The sequence below is a fragment of the Medicago sativa genome, chromosome 3 (genome assembly GCF_051527215.1).
Source record: "Medicago sativa cultivar Bolivia chromosome 3, Bolivia_mono, whole genome shotgun sequence".
In the NCBI taxonomy this organism is placed as follows: Eukaryota; Viridiplantae; Streptophyta; class Magnoliopsida; order Fabales; family Fabaceae; genus Medicago; species Medicago sativa.
The window spans coordinates 85,401,166-85,424,493 of NC_140751.1; the positions used below are offsets into that span (position 1 = coordinate 85,401,166).

Consider the following 23,328-nt stretch of genomic DNA (forward strand, 5'->3'; position numbering starts at 1 on the left):
TTTTGGCCACCCTAACAAAAAAGGCGTCGAGCTAACGACTTTAAACAAGCGCTTGTTGGGAGGCAACGCAATTTTGTAAGTTTATTTAGTGTTTTTAATGCATAATAAGTTTAGAAGTCATGTGCATGCATCAAAACATCCTGTAGAAGAAACAAACAGAGAGCAGAATTCTGAACTGTCTCAACTCGCAATGGCGAGTAAAACAGCTCGCAACTGCGAGCAAATTGGTCATTGACCATTTTGACTGCCTTTTAACTCGCAACTGCGAGTAAAGCTGCTCGCAACTGTTAGTAGCTGCAGTTTGGGCAGTTTTAATCATTTTTGGATAATGGTGTGTGTTGACAATTGTTTTAATTAGTATTGTGATGTTAGTATTCATATTAGTATTGTATATAGTTGTATTTTGTTAGTTAAAATAATGTGTTAGCACTTTTGGTTAATTTAGTACTTCATTTTATTTGTGGAAGTTTCTTTTGTATCACTCTTGCTTAAATTTCAATTCTCAGATGATTGATAATGATTCATAGTTGTGATCAAAAGCGCAAAGCCAAGGTACAAGTTTCCAGTTTTTCTAGGTTTTTACTCGAATATGGAACGAGTACTTTGTACAAATTTCATTTCATTTAGTTCTTCACAATAATATATTTGTTTGTGAACCACTTAGTTCTAGCCCAAAAGTGAGGAAACCTCAAGTGTTTGTACATATGCAAGGAGACCGAAATTCATTGTTTAACTCGGTTGTTTTATGTTAAATCCAATAATTGTTTTAAATTGTGTGAAGGCATGAAAGTGATCAAGGCACATTTTTGTTAATGAGTGAAACATACTTGACCACAAATAGCCTACCTTGTGAGAAGAGCGAGTATTTGCTAACCCACTTGAGCTAAATAAATCGGAGTCATCAATTATGAACTATCAATTCATAAGCACAATGCTTGATTAACTTGTCCTTAATTTTTTTTTCAATATCCAGTTCATTCTTGATGCACTTTAGGACTCTAATATGTTTTTAATTGTTGAACCCTAAACTTTCATTGTTATTTGTCCCTTTTGCCTTAGAGTAAGGGAACATTCAAATAGGGTGTATTTTGATTCAAGTTGGGGAGAGAAGGTAGATGTAAATCTTTTGTCAAGAACAATGGTGTAATTTTATCTTTGATCAAGACAACATGGTGTTGTAAATACAAAAGAAAAGAAAACAATGTGTACATGAAAAGAAAAAAGAAAAAGAAAAAAAAAAGAGAAAAAGGAAGAAAAATCCAAAAATAGAATAAGTTGTCAAGATCAAAGTGCTTCATGTGTAAACACCAAGGGTTTTTAATAATTGGTAGGGAAAATTGTGGATTTTAATGGTTTATACAAGGAATGTTCCTTTTTAATAGGCTTTTTGATTTCAATTGCCCCACATATGACATTTCTTTTGTAGCCAAGCCAAGTTATAACCCTCAAAGACCTTTTGATCCATGTTTTTATGCCTTTGGAAATGATATTTGGATGGACACATAACTTGATTGGAATGTTAACTTGATTGCTGGATGTGTGTTCATAACCCTCATTTATATGTTTTCAATTGTTTATCTACTTTCATAGAAGTGTGTTAGGTGTGGTTGGTGAATAAATGTATTATTGTCTTGAAATATTTGACATGAACTTTGTACTTAGGACTCATCCCATGTTGGTAGTAGAATTTTAGATTAGTTGGAAACTTAGACTTGCCCGCGCATTCACTTTTAAATCATTCATCTGAAAATGTTTTCAAAGCTTTTTGTACTTGTGTCTTGTCATTTACTTGTTTGATTTTCAATCTTTTGTTTGAGGACAAACAAAGAGTTAAGTTGGGGAGAGTTTGATAAATGCCAAGAAGTGTTAATTTCATGTTATATTTTAAGCACTTTTTGTTACTTGTTTTGCAAGTTATTGAAGGAAAAGCCGAGAAATTAGCGTTAAATGCCTTATTACGCTTTATATATCTTACTATATCCTTTTATGCAGGAATTTACCCCAAGACACTGAGCAAAGACCAAAAATCATGAAAAAGTGCAAATTAGCAGAAGCTGGTTTTGAAGAACGTCGCTATTAGCGACAAATACGCTATTAGCGAAAATTCTCCAGAGAGATACGCTAATAGCGTATCTGGGGCGAAGCCAAGAAGAAGTTTTGAAGAAAGTCGCTATTAGCGACAGTTACGCTATTAGCGTAATTGCTCTAGAGGACTGCGCTATTAGCGTAATTTGGGCAAAGCAGGGCACAAGGACCAACGTGGCAGAATCTCATTGGCCACAACTTAAGCCGACTTGCTTCGCTAATAGCGCATATTTCGCTATTAGCGTAAGCTTACAAACTCAGCCCATTTAAATAGGATTTTTACCTCTCTTTGGAGATTAATTAGATATAGACTGTTTTATTAGATATTTTCTACATTCTTAGAGGGAGAAATAGGGCTAGAGAGCATATAGAGTGAGAGTGATTTTGGAAGTTGGATTCTTTTTCCTTTGTTGAGACATCACAAGGTGTAATGAATCCTTCCTTTTCAATCCATCCTTGCAAGGCTTCCATGATGATGTGTAGCTAAATATCCTTTGTTGGGATGAGAGGTACTTGATCCTTGCTAACATGTAATCCTTTGATTTAAGCTTACATATGGTTCTAGCAATTTATATTCAATATTGTTGTTATTCTTGTTGTTAATGCTTTCAATGAGATTCAAGATGATTTGGACACGAACTCTTGAATCTAGAGCTAGAGTAGCAATATATCTTAGGTTAACTTACTTGACATCTTTGTTAATCTTTGATAATCACCATAATCAAGAGTTTAATGCTTTAGGACATTTAGTCAGGCTGGACACGGTCGATTAAGTGATCCTATCGTCTGTGATCGTTTAAGGGATTTGGACACGAATGTTTAAACGATACCTTAGAGTTAATTATATCGCTTTGGACACGAAGGATAGTGTAGAATTGATTGTGATAATTTTGGTTATAAAGCTAGAATTCGTATGGATCATTAGGTTATGTGTGAAGCTTGGTTAAGGAACTCTACTCCTAACAAGTTTCAATCCTTATTTATCTCAGCTTTTACTTTTTGTAATTTAGTTTAGCTAGTTAGAATTCAAACAAACAAGTACCCTTAATACTTAGAATGATATTTGATGTTAAACTATCCTTGATATCGCACTAATCCCTGTGGAGACGATACAAATACTTATCTTGTTTGATGCAAAATTAAATTCTTCATCAGTGTGTATGTATTATGAAATTATGTTCAATTAATAAACTGTGTTGAATTATTAAATTTTGATGTTAATTTTAAATCATTTCATTTTAAATTTTATCATTTTAATAAAGTGGTCGAGTCTGAACAAAACTAAATAAATACATTTCAAATTTTATAATCAGAAAAACGTCAAATAAATTTCAACCTTTTTTTGAGGGAAAATAAATAAATTTCAACTTATAAAATCCAAACGGGAATAAGATTAAATTAGTGATATTTTCATATCACATCACACCAATGTCCTGAATGGATTTGATTAAATCTTCAACCGTTCAACTGTGGCGGATTCCTTCATCATCGCCACTTGCCACCATTACTAGGTCTAGGAATTGCTTCTATGCTCCTTCTACTTCTCGCTCTGGCTCTGCAACCAAATTATCTTCTCAGTTTTGCACTTTTCCGCATACTCCAATAAAGCCCCTTGTTATTCTTCATGTCAAAAACAAAAATTCTGATTTTGAACCCCTTCTAGAACCCACCATTGTTCAAGAAATATCAGAAGAAGAAGAAGGAGAAGAAGAAGAAGTAGAAGAAGAAGAAGAGGAGGAGGAGGAGGAAGAAGAAGAAGATGAATTTGAAGACGGTAGGTAGAACTACTATGAGTTTCTCAACTACTTTTTTTGATAAACTATAATTGAATTTTTTTATAGAGACCGAAATGGATGAGGATGGCGTCGAGTTCTATGACGAAGAAGAGGAGGATAGTGTGCCCTATGTAAGTTTTGTTGGAAAACTTGAAACTTGATATTTTACCCGCAATTCTTTATTTTTCAGTATGTAGTGTGTATGAGTTTCGTCTTTAGGCTATTGAGGAATGTGAATTTGGTTGTTTTTGAAGGCAGGTGATGGCGGCGCGGGTGGTGGAATTTCCCTTGCCGGAACATGGTGGGATAAAAAAGCATTAGCAATTGCTAAAGAGATTACTATGTCTTTTGATGGTGACTTGCAAATTTATGCTTTTAAAACTTTGGTTAATTCCACCATTCAAGTGCGCATTGAGAAGCTTTCAAACAAGTAAGGCATCATTGTTCATCACTATTTTGTTAGTTATTATTATGAGTAGAATAGAAGTTTTGAGATTAATTTAAGGGTTCAATAAGTTTTCGGTCCTAAAAATATAGTGAATTCGGATTTTAGTCCAAAAAATAAAAATGAGATGTTTTCTTCCTCCCAAAATATTCCATTTTGTTTTTGATCCCTAATAGACATAATTTTGACATGTTATTGACATTTCTTTAACATAATATGGACATGTTTGGATTGGACATAGTAGATTAGATAGAAATATATTGGAAACATTTTGAATATAAAAGGGTCATAACCTTGACATTAGCATGAACACAAACTAGCCATTAGGGACAACAAATAAACTGAAAATTTTGGGAGGACGAAAAATATCTCATTTGCATGAACACAAACTAGCCGTTAGGGACAACAAATGAAACTGAAAATTTTGGGAGGACGAAAAAGATCTTGTTTGTATGTTTAGGGACTAAAATAAAAATTTGTTATATTTTTATGGACGAAAAACTTATTTAACCTTAAATTTAATTATGATAGGTAATAATGTTTTTGAGGGGAACCTTGTTGATTATGCTGTTTTAATCAAAATTCAATCAATTTTATCAGATTAAGTGACAAGCAAACGTGGGTTACCACTTACCTCGCCATATTTGTTGATATGTCTCTCAGTTTGTGAAATGTTTACATGATTCAGATAGTTGAACTTCCTTAAACACTTGGATAGTTTCATTAATTTTGTTATTTGATGATCATTATGAACAAAAGCATATTGATTCTGAACGGTTTTTGATGAATCTTTAGCGGGTGTAAGTTTGAATTTGATGATCATTATGAACAAATGCATATTGATTCTGAACGGTTTTTTATGAATCTTTAGCGGGTGTAAGTTTGAATTTGTATGACCAGATATAGTAAGCAGGATATAATGCGTGTGTGCGCGCGCGCACGATAGGTGATGAAATATTTTTGCTATATAACGATTTCTTTGGAAATAATGATATATAGAGGTTTATCTATCTTCTAGTTAGGTAATTGGCTCATGTTAATATTTAATTTGAGGATTGTTTCCTTCATTCATGCTTAGTCGTACTATTACTAGTATTGGTATACTAGGATAGGGCGTTAGGCTAAATTTCAGAATTTAGAACCATTTGATCCTGATGTGGGTTTTTGTTGCAATTTTATATGTTAACTATGTTCACTAGAAAAAATATGTTGAAGTTTAATTCAGGTTATTAGTATATGGTATTTTTGTGAGGAAATGAAGAAGCTTTTATTGTGTAATTTAAGTTCTGTTGGGCATATGGAAAGAAACTGACTATTGTCCTGTGGCACCTTCCCTCCTTAAGAAGTAAGAAAAAGTCCTGAGATTGTAAAATTATATCACAGGTTCCGAAGTGCTGCATCGGGTTGGTGCCTAATTTATCACAGATTCTGAGTACAAACCTTTTTTGCGACGGTTAAAGGACTTTTTACCTTATAGTTAAAAACAGTAAATGCTTTCATGCGCTGCTCAATGAATGAGTTTCTGGCATTTAACAACAGAGGCGCTCGTCAAGGATCAATAATCGGCATTGTTTTGTGCCCCCTAATGCAATTATTTCATTTTTGCATAACCTGCTGCTGAACTGAAATTGCTTGCTTATATACATTGGATGTATGCTCTATTTATGAATTCTGATTGCCATGTACAATAGATCTGGATCCCCCACCATGGAAGATATTGAAGCCTTTTCTACAGCTTACAGAGCAAAATTGGATGAAGCAGAACTTGCCAAATTCGTTCCTGAGAATTTAAGTTTGGAGGTACCAACTCAAGTATCTTACTGCATTTTGTCTTCTTATATAGGAGGTAGAGATATAATCCGTGATTATCACGATCAACAATATTCGAGACTGCAAATTATTGACACATTCTTTCGTTCAATTGCTTTCACTTTTGGCTTAGGCTTATCCACATTCCACAAGAAGCTTTTAATAATGTTTTTATATTTTAGAGCAAACGAACCATATGGTGTCAGGGGTCCAACGTTATATTGATAATGATATCCCTCTTGATTTTGAAAGATAATGCTAATGGATTGAAATTGTGATGTGTTATGTTGCTCAATATTGTTTCAATCAGTTTTGATATCTTAAATGCATTCCTTCAGGTGTCGTCTCCAGGTGTTGAAAGAATTGTTCGGATTCCAGATTGTTATACCCTAATTTTGGACCTAAAAATACTTGTTCAATTCTTCTTTTCTTGCATTATAATTCATCTGATATGTCTCTGATCAATTGCATCTTTCTCTGCATTTTATTTCAATGTTATTTGCAAAATTCATGAAAAAGGGTATTTTAGTCATTTCCTGCATTCAACTCATTTTAATCTTTGAAAATTGTTTGGGTCTTTTAAATTGGTTTGTATAAGCCCTTGTTTCAATCTCATGTCAAAATTCATTTCAAAAATATCAGTTAAGTCATTTTTTTAGTCAGTATAGCCCCTAGGGGCATTTTAGTCATTTCCTATGTCAAAAGTTCTTTCAGTCTTTTAAAGAGTTGTTTGAGTCCTTTCAAGTAGTTTGAATAAGTCTCTGTTTCATTCTATGTCAAAACCCATTTTAAAAATTGCATTTGAAGTCATTTTGAGTCAATTTTGCCCCTAGGGGCATTTTAGTCTTTTCATGTGTCAAAGCCCTGTTTAAATTCTAAAAAAAATTGTCTCTGAGTCTTGTATAAGTTCTTGCTTTAATTTCCTGTTAAAAATCCATTTTAAAATTTCATCTGAGTCATTTTTCGTCGTTTTAAGCCTCCAGGGGCATTTTGGTCATTTCACATAAAATTGCTGATTCATTTTAATCTGCTTTGTTGTTTTTAATCGTATCGCTTTACGTTATTTTTCAATTTACTTTTTCAATTCAATTTTAGTTTTAATTTCCATTTTAGTCCTCGTACTTTTGTTATTTGCATTTTAATCCTTTTTTAAGTCAAAGTCAAGGTTTGTTACAAGTCAAGTGCCACATGTCCCACTCCCATTGGTCCAAGGCTTACCACATCACCTATATAAGTCAAACCTATGGTCAACACCAATCATTCAATCATTTTCACAAAAACTCTACAAAAAATCCCAAAATTCATAATTATTTTCTCTCAATTTTCCCTCTCCTCTAACAACTTTCCTCCACCCTAACTAACTTCCTCCACCTTCAACCACCTTCTCTCTCCACCATAACAACCTTCAACCACCTTCTCTCTCTCCACCATAACTAACTTCCACCACCACCTAAACCACCACAACAACCTCCATAACTTCCCAAACTCATTAAAAAACTCACCAATTCCACAAATTTTTTTACCGATTCACAAAAATCTCATAATCAAAAGCATCAATTCATCGCAAATCCTCACGAAAGTTTCTCGGACTCATCGTTGAAAGCAAGAATTCCAAACTTCCAATCGCAAAGTATGAACAGCTCACGTCGGCGCTAACCGTCACTGCGCAACTGCCAATCATCATCAAGGTTAGTATTCACCGTCGTGAATCCCAAATCAGTCAAGATTTACGGCTGAGTTTTCTTCAGCAAACCGAGCAGCAATGGAATCGAAGCGGAAACGTGGCGGATGCTGAACCAGTTCGTGAAAGGGGAAGGGCGAATAGGAACTGAAGCTGTAGAAACAACGGAACCATACCAGAATTCGAAGCAGATCGAGCAAACCGGAAGCATCACGACTGCCATTTCGTCTTCAATAACCGTCGTGTCAGTAAACGACACTGTCAGATCTTCTTTGACGGTTCGCTTCGTAAACTCTACGTTCTCAGTGGCGTTTTATCAAACACTGGGTCTGCAATTGATTCCAAATCTCGAATTGTTCATGAGTTCAGTAAAAGAGTGATGATGTTTTCTTGCGGTAGTGAGGGTTTTCCAATTCAAGAAGCTTCTAATGGTGTTTTTGTTAAATGGTGTGGAAATTAGAAAGGGAATGGCGGTGGAATTAATGGGAGGAGATAGCCTTTCGCTTGCTTGTGGAAATTGGAATAGTTCATGGAGATTAGAATATGCAATTTCCTCACGTGGTGATAGCTCAACCGAATGAAGAACTGAAGCTGTAGCTACCAATTCCATGTGACTTGGTTTTCCTTCTAAGGTATGGGCTTGGGCCTTGTGTGTTACCAATTTCATTTTCGGTGAATTTACTTGCTATTCGTACACTGCAAATTGATTTCCACACCTCTGCCTATGTTCCAAGACTCTTGGAAATTCCATAAAATTTCTAGTATTTTTCTTGTGTCTTTTGATGAATTTTAGTGCACTTTTCATGATAAATCTTGGTCACAACATGTGGAAAATCTTTTGGTTCTTTGTTAATTCCATATGATTAATTTTGGTTCAAATCTTTATAAAAGTCTCTAGAAGGTTTCTTCGAAATTGTTGTGATCAAGTTTCGGCATTTGATACTTGCTTGTGGAACGTAATTGAAACTTGCTTCCAAAATATATGTGCGTGTTCGTGTCTTGTTAATTTGTGCACGTTTTGTTATGTTTTTTTGTGAAAATGGTGATGTGATTTTATTCTTGAATTTTAGTGCATAAATGTGGCTTTGAATATGCATTTTTTTTGAGTGAATTGGCCTCTTGATTTTGTATATACTTGCTGTTTGGTTTGGTTTCTTATCATGGATTTTGTACTATGTGAATAATGTGTATTTTTGTGTCAAATAAAGTGCAAATAGGCTTGGAAATACTATGATTGTATTACATGCTAATGTCCCTTAATTTCTCACATCATGATAGATTTAAAACCTTTGGAATTTTACCATTAATGTGAGGATTATAGGCTTTGGTATTGCCTTAGAATTTTAGTAGCTTCCAAATACAATTTCATCATGTCTCTTGGTTAAGTTTTTTTGGCTATTTCCTTGTTAAATTCTAGTTGCTTTGCTATGCTCTTTTGCTCGCTTCAATTTCATTTTACATTTTGTTCTACTAACCCTTTTGTTTCATGTTTCATAAGCATACTTCATTTTTCCATTATAGTTTCATTTCTTGCAATTTAATTTGTACCAAGGCTTAGAATGTAATACTTAGGAGTTCTTGTAATATTTTACTTTCATGTCATTTTATTTCTTGCAAGACCATAGAATGTATCTAGGCCAATGATGTAAAGGACAATGGACTCTAATAATGTACACCGACACAAGCACCGACACATGCACACACTTCACTTTAGATATATAGTTAGAATATGCATGTTTAGATGTATGTTTAGGATTGTATGTTTAGATGAATGTTTAGGCTTATTACTTAGAAAAAGTCAATTTTCCAAAAAAATATGAACCAACTTCATTCAAACCTTTTTTTCATAATAAACCTTGGGATCAAGATCCCATTGAATTTTCCTTTTCCATTTTCTTAATCAAATTTCAATGAAAATAATCAAACTTTGACTTCTTTTGCAAATGACTAATCCAACCCCACTTTTTACAATCTCATGCCCTTGAGGCCTCTCAATCTCCATTCTTCAAAATTCCAATTTTCAAACTTAAAATCAACCAACAAAAACAAAAACATTTTTGAAAGAGAACTACGGTGGATTTGATCCCTTAAACGGGTACGTAGGCAAGGAACAAAATTCCTTCAATTCAACTAAAATAAAAATCCAAAAACATTCTTCTCCCTCCAATTCTTCACTTAGTAACTTTTAGGTGTAAATAACATTTTCAAATAGCATTTAAAAATAAAGCGCGCGCGTAGAAATTAAAGACGGTTCCTATAGGTTACTATAGTCGTTATGGGTGCCTAACACCTTCCCGTAGCGAAAACAACTCCCGGACCTCGATTCTCAAGGGTTTTGCTTACTTTTTCCCTTCCCAAGAAAAAAATAAGATATCACCGGTTTAAAAGGTTCAAACGTAATCAATGTTTGACACCCGAAAAACCAAGATAAAACAGCTGGCGACTTCACTGGGGACGTTCGAGAGTTACGCCTAGTCTTTATTTCCACGCTTGCGCTTGTATTTTTACTTGTTTCTTTTATATGCTTTCCTATGTGAATAAATGTTTAAATTCTTGCAAACGTGTGGGGTGAGAATATCAAAAGTCCTGCACCCGGGCTGAGTGAACTTAGGATTTAGGAGGGATATAATCGACAATTCATTCCGGGGGTTGCCTCGTGTTTTGGATTATGCGATCAATCCCACATAGCTGAGGCATTTTGGAGGTGATGTTGTCGGCGCGGGTTGTCGCGTTTAGGCACTTTACTTCTAATTGTACTATGACGCTATGAACCGTAGATAACCAAACCCATCCATGGCCATTTTCTAGGACGTAGTGCGGAGGCTAAACCGAGTGTCGTCTCGAGTTTTAGTCGTCACGCGATACTACACTCAAGTTAGACCTTCCACATATAATCATGGAGCGAGAGTTGTCTCGTGACACCATGAGATACGTCGGAGAGGTTGCAACTTGGGAACCTTCTTAGAACCCGGTTACTATTATCCTAAAACCCTAGTTTCACCGGACATCGTGTCCACCCATGACTCCTCGACTTTGAACTTCAAACCCACCATGTTTTCTCCGAACTTGAACATAATCATGCATTCATGCATTCATGCATACTTGCATAAACTTTTTTCCATACATTTATCGGAGGACTTAGACAAGTCATCTTTTGAATATCACGGATGTGAACACCAAGTGATACTATCTCAACTAAACTTCTAGTTTTGCTCAAAGATCTTCAAATAAAACCGTGTTTCTCCGTGATGTTCACAACCACTTTGACAAGTCCTCTGACAAAAAAGAGTCTTTTTGCATTTGCATATCATGCATCATATGCATCATTCATCAGTCACAAATGGCTTCCCGTGCTCATTGTCTCCTGGTTCTTCTGCCGCAGTCTGAAAGGTGGCTCGTGCTCGCAAGATTCGCCAACCAGATAGAGTTCATCAAACAAGATTGTACAAGAGAGGGAACATGGCTAACCTTGAGGAAGAGAATGCCAGCCCCTCGGGCCAGCCCATTGAAGAATCTAACCTGGACGAAATTCTGAGGCTTATCAAGAAGAGCGATTATAAGATTGTTGACCAGCTGCTGCAAACTCCGTCAAAGATATCCATCTTGTCTCTGCTCTTGAGCTCAGAAGCTCACAGGAAAGTGTTGATGAAGGTACTGGAACATGCCTATGTTGATCATGAAGTCTCTGTTTGATGGAATAGTGGGTAACATCACTGCTTGCAATAACTTGGGGTTTGGTGATGATGAACTCCCCGAAGCAGGGAAACACCACAACTTGGCTCTGCATATCTCAGTACACTGCAAGTCCGACATGATATCCAATGTGTTGGTGGACACTGGATCGTCTCTGAATGTAATACCTGAATCCACACTAAGGCAATTGAGCCATCACAGAATTTCTCTGAGGGGTAGCAGCTATCTGGTTAAAGCTTTTGATGGATCCCGCAAGGATGTTCTCGGGGAGGTAGACTTGCCAATTACCATTGGTCCAGAGACATTCCAAATCACTTTCCAAGTCATGGACATCAACGCTTCTTACAGCTGTCTCCTCGGAAGACCATGGATCCATGACGCTGGAGCAGTCACATCCACTTTGCATCAGAAGCTCAAGTTCATGAGAAACGGTAAGGTTGTCACCATATATGGTGAGGAGGCATTTCTGGTTAGCCAAATATCATCGTTCTCTTGTGTTGAAGCAGGGTCCGCAGAAGGGACGTCATTCCAAGGCTTGACTGTTGAGGGTGCAAAGCCCCGGAGGGCTGGTGCTAGCATGGCTTCACTGAAAGATGCCCAGAAGGCTGTTCAAGCAGTGCAAGCTGCTGGCTGGGGCAAAGTGATTCAGATTTTGGAAAACAAGCGTAAAGAGGGCCTTGGATTCTCCCCAACCTCTGGTGTTTCAAAGGGAACTTTCTACAGTGCTGGGTTCATCAACGCTATTACTGAAGATGCTGCTGAAGGAAGTTACGTGCCCACTTTTGTTATACCAGGAGGCACTGTGAGAAATTGGGAAGCCATTGATGTTCCTTTAGTCATGCATGCTTCCATGTAATGTGTTTTGTTGCTCATGTCTTTTGTTTTCAAAATAACAATCCTTTCGCTCTGCCCAAGGCGAAAGTGATATCATTGTAAGGGCGTGTTTGTTTCGGCATTGCCGTTATCAATAAAAGATTGTCGTTTTTCTCACGACTCTTTGTTTTTACTTTTTAGTGCCTTTTTCTTGGAAATAATGGTAATGCCAGAAAAAACCAAAACATCTGTATTTTCTTATTAATTTCAAAAATCTGCATAGAAAAACATTTTTCTAAAAATCATCCCAATCATATTATGCAGATTGAACCATAATAAACCCGTTGAACACAGTGACCCTATGGTTCCTCCAAATTTTGAATTCCCCGTGTATGAAGCCGAAGATGAGGATGATGATTATGAAGAGGTACCGTATGAGATCACTCGACTGCTTGAGCAAGAAAGAAGAGCCATTCAGCCTCACCAGGAAGAGATTGAGCTTATCAACCTGGGTACTGAAGAGAACAAGCGAGAGATCAAGATTGGTGCTGCACTTGAGCCAGAAGTGAAAAGGAAGATCATTCAGCTTCTCCATGATTATCCAGATGTCTTCGCATGGTCCTATGAAGATATGCCGGGTCTAGATCCCAAGATTGTGGAACATCGGATACCGACAAGACCTGAATGTCCTCCTGTCAAACAGAAATTGAGAAGGTCTCGTCCAGACATGGCTCTTAAGATCAAGGCTGAAGTACAAAAACAAATTGATGCGGGTTTCCTCATGACGGCTGAATACCCTGAGTGGATTGCCAACATCGTACCAGTACCAAAGAAAGATGGGAAAGTTCGAATGTGTGTTGATTACAGAGATTTGAACAAAGCCAGTCCAAAAGATAACTTCCCATTGCCTCATATTGATGTGCTTGTTGACAGTACTGCTCAATCCAAAGTGTTCTCCTTTATGGATGGTTTCTCTGGTTATAATCAAATACGAATGTCTCCTGAAGATAGAGAAAAGACGTCCTTCATCACTCCATGGGGAACGTTCTGTTATAAAGTGATGCCGTTTGGCTTGATAAATGCTGGTGCTACCTATCAAAGGGGTATGACCACTCTGTTTCATGATATGATTCATAAAGAGATCGAAGTATATGTTGATGATATGATTGTGAAGTCAAGTGATGAAGAGCAGCATGTTGTGTATTTGAAAAAGATGTTTGAAAGATTGAGAAAGTACAAGCTGCGGTTGAATCCTAACAAGTGTACATTCGGTGTACGATCTGGAAAGTTGCTAGGCTTCATTGTCAGCCAAAGAGGCATTGAAGTGGATCCTGACAAAGTCCGAGCCATCAGAGAGATGCCGGCCCCTCAAACTGAAAAGCAAGTCAGAGGTTTCCTCGGACGTCTGAATTATATTTCAAGATTCATATCTCACATGACTACTACCTGTGGACCAATTTTCAAATTGCTCAGAAAGAATCAGCCTGTTGTATGGAATGATGAATGTCAGAAAGCTTTTGATAGCATTAAAGAATACCTGTTGGAACCACCTATCCTTGTCCCGCCAGTGGAAGGAAGGCCTTTGATTATGTATCTGTCAGTGTTAGATGATTCAGTGGGCTGTGTTCTCGGTCAACAAGATGAGACTGGTAAGAAAGAGCATGCTATCTACTATCTGAGCAAGAAATTCACCGACTGTGAGACTCGGTATACAATGCTTGAAAAGACTTGTTGTGCTTTAGCTTGGGCTGCCAAACGCCTGCGTCATTATATGGTGAATCATACAACTTGGTTGATATCCCGAATGGATCCAATCAAGTACATCTTTGAAAAGCCTGCTGTTACTGGAAAGATTGCGCGTTGGCAAATGTTGTTGTCTGAATATGATATTGTGAACAAAGCTCAGAAAGCAATCAAAGGAAGTGTCCTTGCTGAGCATCTTGCTTGTCAACCTCTTGATGATTACCAGCCAATTAAATTTGATTTCCCTGATGAAGAAGTTATGTATCTGAAGGCAAAAGACTGTGAAGAGCCACTGATCAATGAAGGGCCGGATCCCAATAGCAAGTGGGGATTGGTGTTTGATGGTGCTGTTAATGCTTATGGTAAAGGAATTGGGGCCATCATTGTAACACCGCAGGGGCATCACATTCCTTTCACTGCTCGAATAACTTTTGAATGCACAAACAACATAGCTGAATATGAAGCATGCATCTTGGGCATTGAAGAAGCCCTTGACCTGAGAATCAAACACCTTGACATCTATGGAGATTCTGCACTTGTTATTAATCAGATAAAGGGTGAATGGGAGACTCATCATGAGAAGCTGATCCCTTACCGTGACTACGCAAGACGTCTATTGACATACTTTACCATGGTTGAGCTGCACCACATCCCTCGGGATGAAAATCAAATGGCTGACGCTCTTGCTACTCTGTCTTCCATGTTTCGTATCAATCACTGGAATGATGTGCCTGTAATCAAAGTGCAGCGTCTTGATAGACCCGCTCATGTGTTTACCATTGAAAATATGCCAGATCAAGCCGATGAGAATGTGAATGATAAAAAGCCTTGGTATTACAACATCAAACAATTCTTGCAGAATCGTGAATATCCACCTGGTGCTTCCAACAGGGATAAAAAGACTTTGAGACGATGGGCTAGCAAATTCCTTCTGGACGGAGAAATCCTATACAAGAGGAACTATGATATGGTCTTGTTGAGATGTGTTGACAAACAAGAAGCTGAGAAGTTGATGCATGATGTACATGATGGTACCTTTGGGACCCATGCCTCGGGCCACACCATGTCAAGGAAACTGTTAAGAGCCGGCTATTACTGGATAACCATGGAGCATGACTGCCACAAACATGCTAAAAGATGCCACAAATGTCAAATTTATGCTGACAAGATTCATGTACCTCCACATGCTCTCAATGTTATATCTTCCCCATGGCCTTTCTCTATGTGGGGCATTGACATGATCGGAAGAATTGAACCAAAAGCTTCCAACGGACATCGTTTCATTCTAGTGGCAATTGACTACTTCACCAAGTGGGTTGAAGCTGCTTCCTATGCCAATGTGACCAAGCAAGTGGTTGTCAAGTTTATCAAGAATAACATCATCTGTCGATATGGTGTTCCTAACAAAATCATCACTGACAATGGTTCCAATCTGAACAATAGCATGATGCAAGCTTTATGTGAAGAATTCAAGATTGAACATCACAACTCTTCTCCTTATAGACCTCAGATGAATGGTGCAGTTGAGGCCGCTAACAAGAACATCAAGAAGATTGTTCAGAAGATGGTCACTACTTACAAAGACTGGCATGAAATGCTACCTTTTGCCTTGCATGGTTACCGTACTACAGTGCGCAGCTCAACCGGGGCAACTCCTTTCTCTCTTGTATATGGTATGGAAGCAGTTCTCCCTCTGGAAGTGGAGATTCCATCTCTTCGAGTAATCATGGAAGCAAAGTTAACTGAGGCTGAATGGTGTCAAAGTCGGTATGATCAGTTGAATCTGATTGAAGAGAAGCGTATGGATGCTATGACTCATGGACAGTTGTATCAAGTGCGAATGAAGAATGCTTTTGACAAGAAAGTCCGACCTCGAGAATTCAAGGAGGGCGAACTCGTATTGAAAAGAAGGATAAGTCAACAACCCGACCCAAGGGGCAAGTGGACACCTAACTATGAAGGTCCTTATGTTGTCAAGAAGGCTTTCTCTGGTGGTGCTTTGATTCTTACACACATGGATGGGGTTGAACTCCCAAATCCTGTCAATGCCGATATAGTCAAGAAATACTTTGTCTAAAAAGAAAAGAACAGCGTGGTAGGTCGAAAACCCGAAAGGGCGGCCTAGGCAAAAATGCGCTTCCCGGTGGATCGAAAACCCGAAAGGGCGATCCAGGCAAAAGTTAGGGACAAAAAAAATGAATATGAAAGAGCTCGCTGAGATTGTACGCAACTCAGGCAAGAATGAGCGCCTCGATGAGCCGAAAACCCGAAAGGGCGGTTCATGCAAAAATGAGGTTGACAATAAAAGACAAGTAACTATATCTGGCAAATCACCATCACCCCTTGGGGCATCTGCAACTGTCAATGATCGTCTTCATCAGAGGCTTCTGTACTTGTGAATTCAAAATTTCTATGAAATGTAGCGGTCATCGTGTTCAATGTATCACCAACCAATAAAATTACCATTTTCCAAGCTTTGTAAATCCGTGAAGTCATGCCTTTGGCTAACTCTCACTCTTATACATCAATTTGAGCCTGTGCTATTGTTTGAAACTCTACTTTTCTTTCTACTTTCAATGCTATATACAAAATACTTTCTTTCTATTTGATAATGTCAATGTCTGAAACAAATATCTTTTGAAAATTGAAAAATCTTTTTCTGTCTATTTTGAAAGCAAACCTGAGCAACAGGGTACATTTCAATGAAACATGCATGAATGAATGAATGTCAATGTCTATTCCAATACATGTTACAAGCAGGTTACTCCCCGGGATGATCTGTGGTCAATGGCAAGAATGAAAAAAAACAGAACGAAAATGAAAAAATGAAAAAATGAAAAATGAAAATGAAAAGCTCGCTAAGTTGAAAACCCGAAAGGGCGGCTTAGGCAAAAATGAGCACCCCGCTGATTGACAACCTATGAAGGCAATTCAGGCAAAAATGGGGCAATGAAAAGAATCTTTACTCCCCGGTGAATCGAAAACCCGAAAGGGCGGTTCAGGCAAAAATGGGGTTTGAAAATGAAAAATGAAAGAATGAAATACTGAAAAAAGCATTGACCACAGATGCGAACATCCAATGTTTACCCAGCACTGACACGCCTAGCAACGGCGAACTGTGTCCAAGAACCTTCCAAGGGTCTCTCCTTTACAAGTTTTATTGCCCTCAGCCATGGTTTCGATACGTCTCTCAACGACGGTCTCTCCAAAGAGGTTTTCCCCCTGTGATTATGTTGCAGCACGAGCCACTACGTGCCCAATCTTCCAATGTTTTGTCTATTTATGTGAAACTCTCTCTGCCAAATTACAAGCCAATCATGCATTTTAAGCATTCATACATGCATAATCATGCATTTTATATGCTCATATATCCAATAATCTTGCTGTATCATACATACATGCTGCATATCCAACTATCAACTGTCAAATTCAGTTTCAATTTCAATTCCAATTCCAATGTCAAAATTCAATTCAATTTCAACTGTCAAATTCGATGCAATCTCAACTTTCCAATCTCAATTTCAAACCATGTCAAATGTCAAATTCGAAGCAATCTCAATTTCAATTCAATGTCAAATTCGAAGCAATTTTCAATGTCAATTTCAATTTCCAAGTCAATGTCAATCTCCAATGGCAATTTCCAACGTCAAAATCCAATGTCAATGTCAATATCAATGTTAATGTCAAATGCCAATGTCAATGTCAATGTTAATGTCAAATGCCAATGTCAATGTCAATGTCAATGTCAATGCCAATGTCAAATGTCAAATGTCAATGTTAATGTCAAATGCCAATGTCAATGTTAATGTCAAATGCCAATGTCAATGTCAATGTTAATGTCAAATGCTAATGTCAATGTCAATGTCAATGTTAATGTCAAAAGCCAATGTCAATGTCAATGTTAATGTCAAATGCCAATGCCAATGTCAATGTCAATGTCAATGTTAATGTCAAATGCTAATGTCAATGTCAATGTCAATGTTAATGTCAAATGCCAATGCCAATGTCAATGTCAATGTCAATGTTAATATCCAATGCCAATGTCAATGCCAATGTCAATGTCAATGTCAATGTCAATGCCAATGTCAATGTCAATGTCAATGCTGATGTCAATTTCAACTGTCAATTCAGTTCAAATCAATGTCAATTTACTTTTGGGCCAACAAAAATGGTCATGTCTATTTTCAAATCAAGTCAATGACAATTTACCCTCAATTGGTATCTTGTTAAACCAGACTTTCAATTTGTATCTTGATTACTGGTCAAGTGCAAGGTTCAATCCAAAAAGAACCACTTGTACCTGCTTATATGTCTATGTTTCCGGTCAAACGGCAAGTTCGATCCAAAGAACAGTTTGTACCCTCTGCTTATGTTTTGTTACCGGTCAAACGGCAGGTTCGATCCAAAGAACAGTTTGCGTCAACTTATATGTTGTGATATTGATCAAGTGGCAAGTTCGATCCAAAGAACAGCTTGTATCTACCTTTTGTCTATATTTCCGGTCAAGTGGCAAGTTCGATCCAAAGAACAGCTTGTACCCGTCTCCTGTTTGTATCTCTCGGTCAAGTGGCAAGTTCGATCCAAAGAACAGCTTGTACCCGTCTCTTGTTTGTATCTCTCGGTCAAGTGGCAAGTTCGATCCAAAGAACAGCTTGTACCCGTCTCTTGTTTGTATCTCTCGGTCAAGTGGCAAGTTCGATCCAAAGAACAGCTTGTACCTGTCTATTTGTTGCCCGTTCTTTCTACCTTGATGTCTATAAATCCCTTGGTGGTGTGACACAGCCCGTAGATTCCGGTTCGATTGTCTTGCATTCATAAATGAAATGTTGCATGGCATTCGTGTTTGTTTGAAAATCTGAAAGCGTATTTTTATGTCCAAAAGCAGTGCAAATGTTAATATTTAAGTATCTTCGTCCCGTCAATTCTAAGACTTCGTCTCTTGACTCCCCGGACAAAGAAACTTAAATAGGGGCAGCTGTTATACCCTAATTTTGGACCTAAAAATACTTGTTCAATTCTTCTTTTCTTGCATTATAATTCATCTGATATGTCTCTGATCAATTGCATCTTTCTCTGCATTTTATTTCAATGTTATTTGCAAAATTCATGAAAAAGGGTATTTTAGTCATTTCCTGCATTCAACTCATTTTAATCTTTGAAAATTGTTTGGGTCTTTTAAATTGGTTTGTATAAGCCCTTGTTTCAATCTCATGTCAAAATTCATTTCAAAAATATCAGTTAAGTCATTTTTTTAGTCAGTATAGCCCCTAGGGGCATTTTAGTCATTTCCTATGTCAAAAGTTCTTTCAGTCTTTTAAAGAGTTGTTTGAGTCCTTTCAAGTAGTTTGAATAAGTCTCTGTTTCATTCTATGTCAAAACCCATTTTAAAAATTGCATTTGAAGTCATTTTGAGTCAATTTTGCCCCTAGGGGCATTTTAGTCTTTTCATGTGTCAAAGCCCTGTTTAAATTCTAAAAAAAATTGTCTCTGAGTCTTGTATAAGTTCTTGCTTTAATTTCCTGTTAAAAATCCATTTTAAAATTTCATCTGAGTCATTTTTCGTCGTTTTAAGCCTCCAGGGGCATTTTGGTCATTTCACATAAAATTGCTGATTCATTTTAATCTGCTTTGTTGTTTTTAATCGTATCGCTTTACGTTATTTTTCAATTTACTTTTTCAATTCAATTTTAGTTTTAATTTCCATTTTAGTCCTCGTACTTTTGTTATTTGCATTTTAATCCTTTTTTAAGTCAAAGTCAAGGTTTGTTACAAGTCAAGTGCCACATGTCCCACTCCCATTGGTCCAAGGCTTACCACATCACCTATATAAGTCAAACCTATGGTCAACACCAATCATTCAATCATTTTCACAAAAACTCTACAAAAAATCCCAAAATTCATAATTATTTTCTCTCAATTTTCCCTCTCCTCTAACAACTTTCCTCCACCCTAACTAACTTCCTCCACCTTCAACCACCTTCTCTCTCCACCATAACAACCTTCAACCACCTTCTCTCTCTCCACCATAACTAACTTCCACCACCACCTAAACCACCACAACAACCTCCATAACTTCCCAAACTCATTAAAAAACTCACCAATTCCACAAATTTTTTTACCGATTCACAAAAATCTCATAATCAAAAGCATCAATTCATCGCAAATCCTCACGAAAGTTTCTCGGACTCATCGTTGAAAGCAAGAATTCCAAACTTCCAATCGCAAAGTATGAACAGCTCACGTCGGCGCTAACCGTCACTGCGCAACTGCCAATCATCATCAAGGTTAGTATTCACCGTCGTGAATCCCAAATCAGTCAAGATTTACGGCTGAGTTTTCTTCAGCAAACCGAGCAGCAATGGAATCGAAGCGGAAACGTGGCGGATGCTGAACCAGTTCGTGAAAGGGGAAGGGCGAATAGGAACTGAAGCTGTAGAAACAACGGAACCATACCAGAATTCGAAGCAGATCGAGCAAACCGGAAGCATCACGACTGCCATTTCGTCTTCAATAACCGTCGTGTCAGTAAACGACACTGTCAGATCTTCTTTGACGGTTCGCTTCGTAAACTCTACGTTCTCAGTGGCGTTTTATCAAACACTGGGTCTGCAATTGATTCCAAATCTCGAATTGTTCATGAGTTCAGTAAAAGAGTGATGATGTTTTCTTGCGGTAGTGAGGGTTTTCCAATTCAAGAAGCTTCTAATGGTGTTTTTGTTAAATGGTGTGGAAATTAGAAAGGGAATGGCGGTGGAATTAATGGGAGGAGATAGCCTTTCGCTTGCTTGTGGAAATTGGAATAGTTCATGGAGATTAGAATATGCAATTTCCTCACGTGGTGATAGCTCAACCGAATGAAGAACTGAAGCTGTAGCTACCAATTCCATGTGACTTGGTTTTCCTTCTAAGGTATGGGCTTGGGCCTTGTGTGTTACCAATTTCATTTTCGGTGAATTTACTTGCTATTCGTACACTGCAAATTGATTTCCACACCTCTGCCTATGTTCCAAGACTCTTGGAAATTCCATAAAATTTCTAGTATTTTTCTTGTGTCTTTTGATGAATTTTAGTGCACTTTTCATGATAAATCTTGGTCACAACATGTGGAAAATCTTTTGGTTCTTTGTTAATTCCATATGATTAATTTTGGTTCAAATCTTTATAAAAGTCTCTAGAAGGTTTCTTCGAAATTGTTGTGATCAAGTTTCGGCATTTGATACTTGCTTGTGGAACGTAATTGAAACTTGCTTCCAAAATATATGTGCGTGTTCGTGTCTTGTTAATTTGTGCACGTTTTGTTATGTTTTTTTGTGAAAATGGTGATGTGATTTTATTCTTGAATTTTAGTGCATAAATGTGGCTTTGAATATGCATTTTTTTTGAGTGAATTGGCCTCTTGATTTTGTATATACTTGCTGTTTGGTTTGGTTTCTTATCATGGATTTTGTACTATGTGAATAATGTGTATTTTTGTGTCAAATAAAGTGCAAATAGGCTTGGAAATACTATGATTGTATTACATGCTAATGTCCCTTAATTTCTCACATCATGATAGATTTAAAACCTTTGGAATTTTACCATTAATGTGAGGATTATAGGCTTTGGTATTGCCTTAGAATTTTAGTAGCTTCCAAATACAATTTCATCATGTCTCTTGGTTAAGTTTTTTTGGCTATTTCCTTGTTAAATTCTAGTTGCTTTGCTATGCTCTTTTGCTCGCTTCAATTTCATTTTACATTTTGTTCTACTAACCCTTTTGTTTCATGTTTCATAAGCATACTTCATTTTTCCATTATAGTTTCATTTCTTGCAATTTAATTTGTACCAAGGCTTAGAATGTAATACTTAGGAGTTCTTGTAATATTTTACTTTCATGTCATTTTATTTCTTGCAAGACCATAGAATGTATCTAGGCCAATGATGTAAAGGACAATGGACTCTAATAATGTACACCGACACAAGCACCGACACATGCACACACTTCACTTTAGATATATAGTTAGAATATGCATGTTTAGATGTATGTTTAGGATTGTATGTTTAGATGAATGTTTAGGCTTATTACTTAGAAAAAGTCAATTTTCCAAAAAAATATGAACCAACTTCATTCAAACCTTTTTTTCATAATAAACCTTGGGATCAAGATCCCATTGAATTTTCCTTTTCCATTTTCTTAATCAAATTTCAATGAAAATAATCAAACTTTGACTTCTTTTGCAAATGACTAATCCAACCCCACTTTTTACAATCTCATGCCCTTGAGGCCTCTCAATCTCCATTCTTCAAAATTCCAATTTTCAAACTTAAAATCAACCAACAAAAACAAAAACATTTTTGAAAGAGAACTACGGTGGATTTGATCCCTTAAACGGGTACGTAGGCAAGGAACAAAATTCCTTCAATTCAACTAAAATAAAAATCCAAAAACATTCTTCTCCCTCCAATTCTTCACTTAGTAACTTTTAGGTGTAAATAACATTTTCAAATAGCATTTAAAAATAAAGCGCGCGCGTAGAAATTAAAGACGGTTCCTATAGGTTACTATAGTCGTTATGGGTGCCTAACACCTTCCCGTAGCGAAAACAACTCCCGGACCTCGATTCTCAAGGGTTTTGCTTACTTTTTCCCTTCCCAAGAAAAAAATAAGATATCACCGGTTTAAAAGGTTCAAACGTAATCAATGTTTGACACCCGAAAAACCAAGATAAAACACAGATGACCTAGACCGATTCAAGGAGAGAGCTATGTATGTGAAATATGTCATTGATGACAATGCAAATAATTCACCTGCAGAAGGTGATGGTATTTTCAAGCTTGAATCCTTCGACATGGTAACAGAATACTGCACTTGGAGTTTAGCAAACGTGAGAGTCAACAGAGAGAAAGCAGGGAAAGGAAGACCGCTGAATAAAAAGCAAAGAGAATGGCGTTTAAGTACTCCCTTTGATTCGTTACTTTTTGTACGGTTACACTCAGACATTTAAATGGTTTATTTTCCTTGACAGTTGAAAGTTAGATCTCCATCTTCGTCTATGTGTCTGTATATGTACACTCACTTAAGGATCTCACATTTTGTTTGTTGTTTTGTTAAAATGGTGGGACCCCTTCCCAGACAATGCGTATGCGGGAATTTTAGTGCACTGGGCTGCCCTTTTAATTTTATGTTTTCTTCTATCTATCCAACTTAGACATACCATAAGCTGTTGTTATTCGTCATAGACTTGTGTGATTTTTTGGGTCACTGCAAAACATATTCTTCCCCTCTATCTCAAGTATTGAGTTTC

At 37.1% G+C, this 23,328-nt stretch overlaps 1 protein-coding gene across 1 annotated transcript; it reads left to right on the forward strand.

The window, feature by feature from the left end:
* Positions 1-3,483: 3,483 nt before the first annotated feature.
* LOC146941249 (uncharacterized) lies at positions 3,484-23,256 on the forward strand. Its single transcript, XM_085755015.1, has 6 exons — positions 3,484-3,859; positions 3,927-3,991; positions 4,115-4,290; positions 5,997-6,105; positions 6,453-6,489; positions 22,757-23,256. The coding sequence occupies exons 1-6, from the start codon at positions 3,523-3,525 to the stop codon at positions 23,026-23,028; spliced, it is 996 nt and encodes a 331-aa protein (XP_085611141.1). The 5' UTR covers positions 3,484-3,522; the 3' UTR covers positions 23,029-23,256.
* The last annotated feature ends 72 nt before the right edge of the window (positions 23,257-23,328 follow it).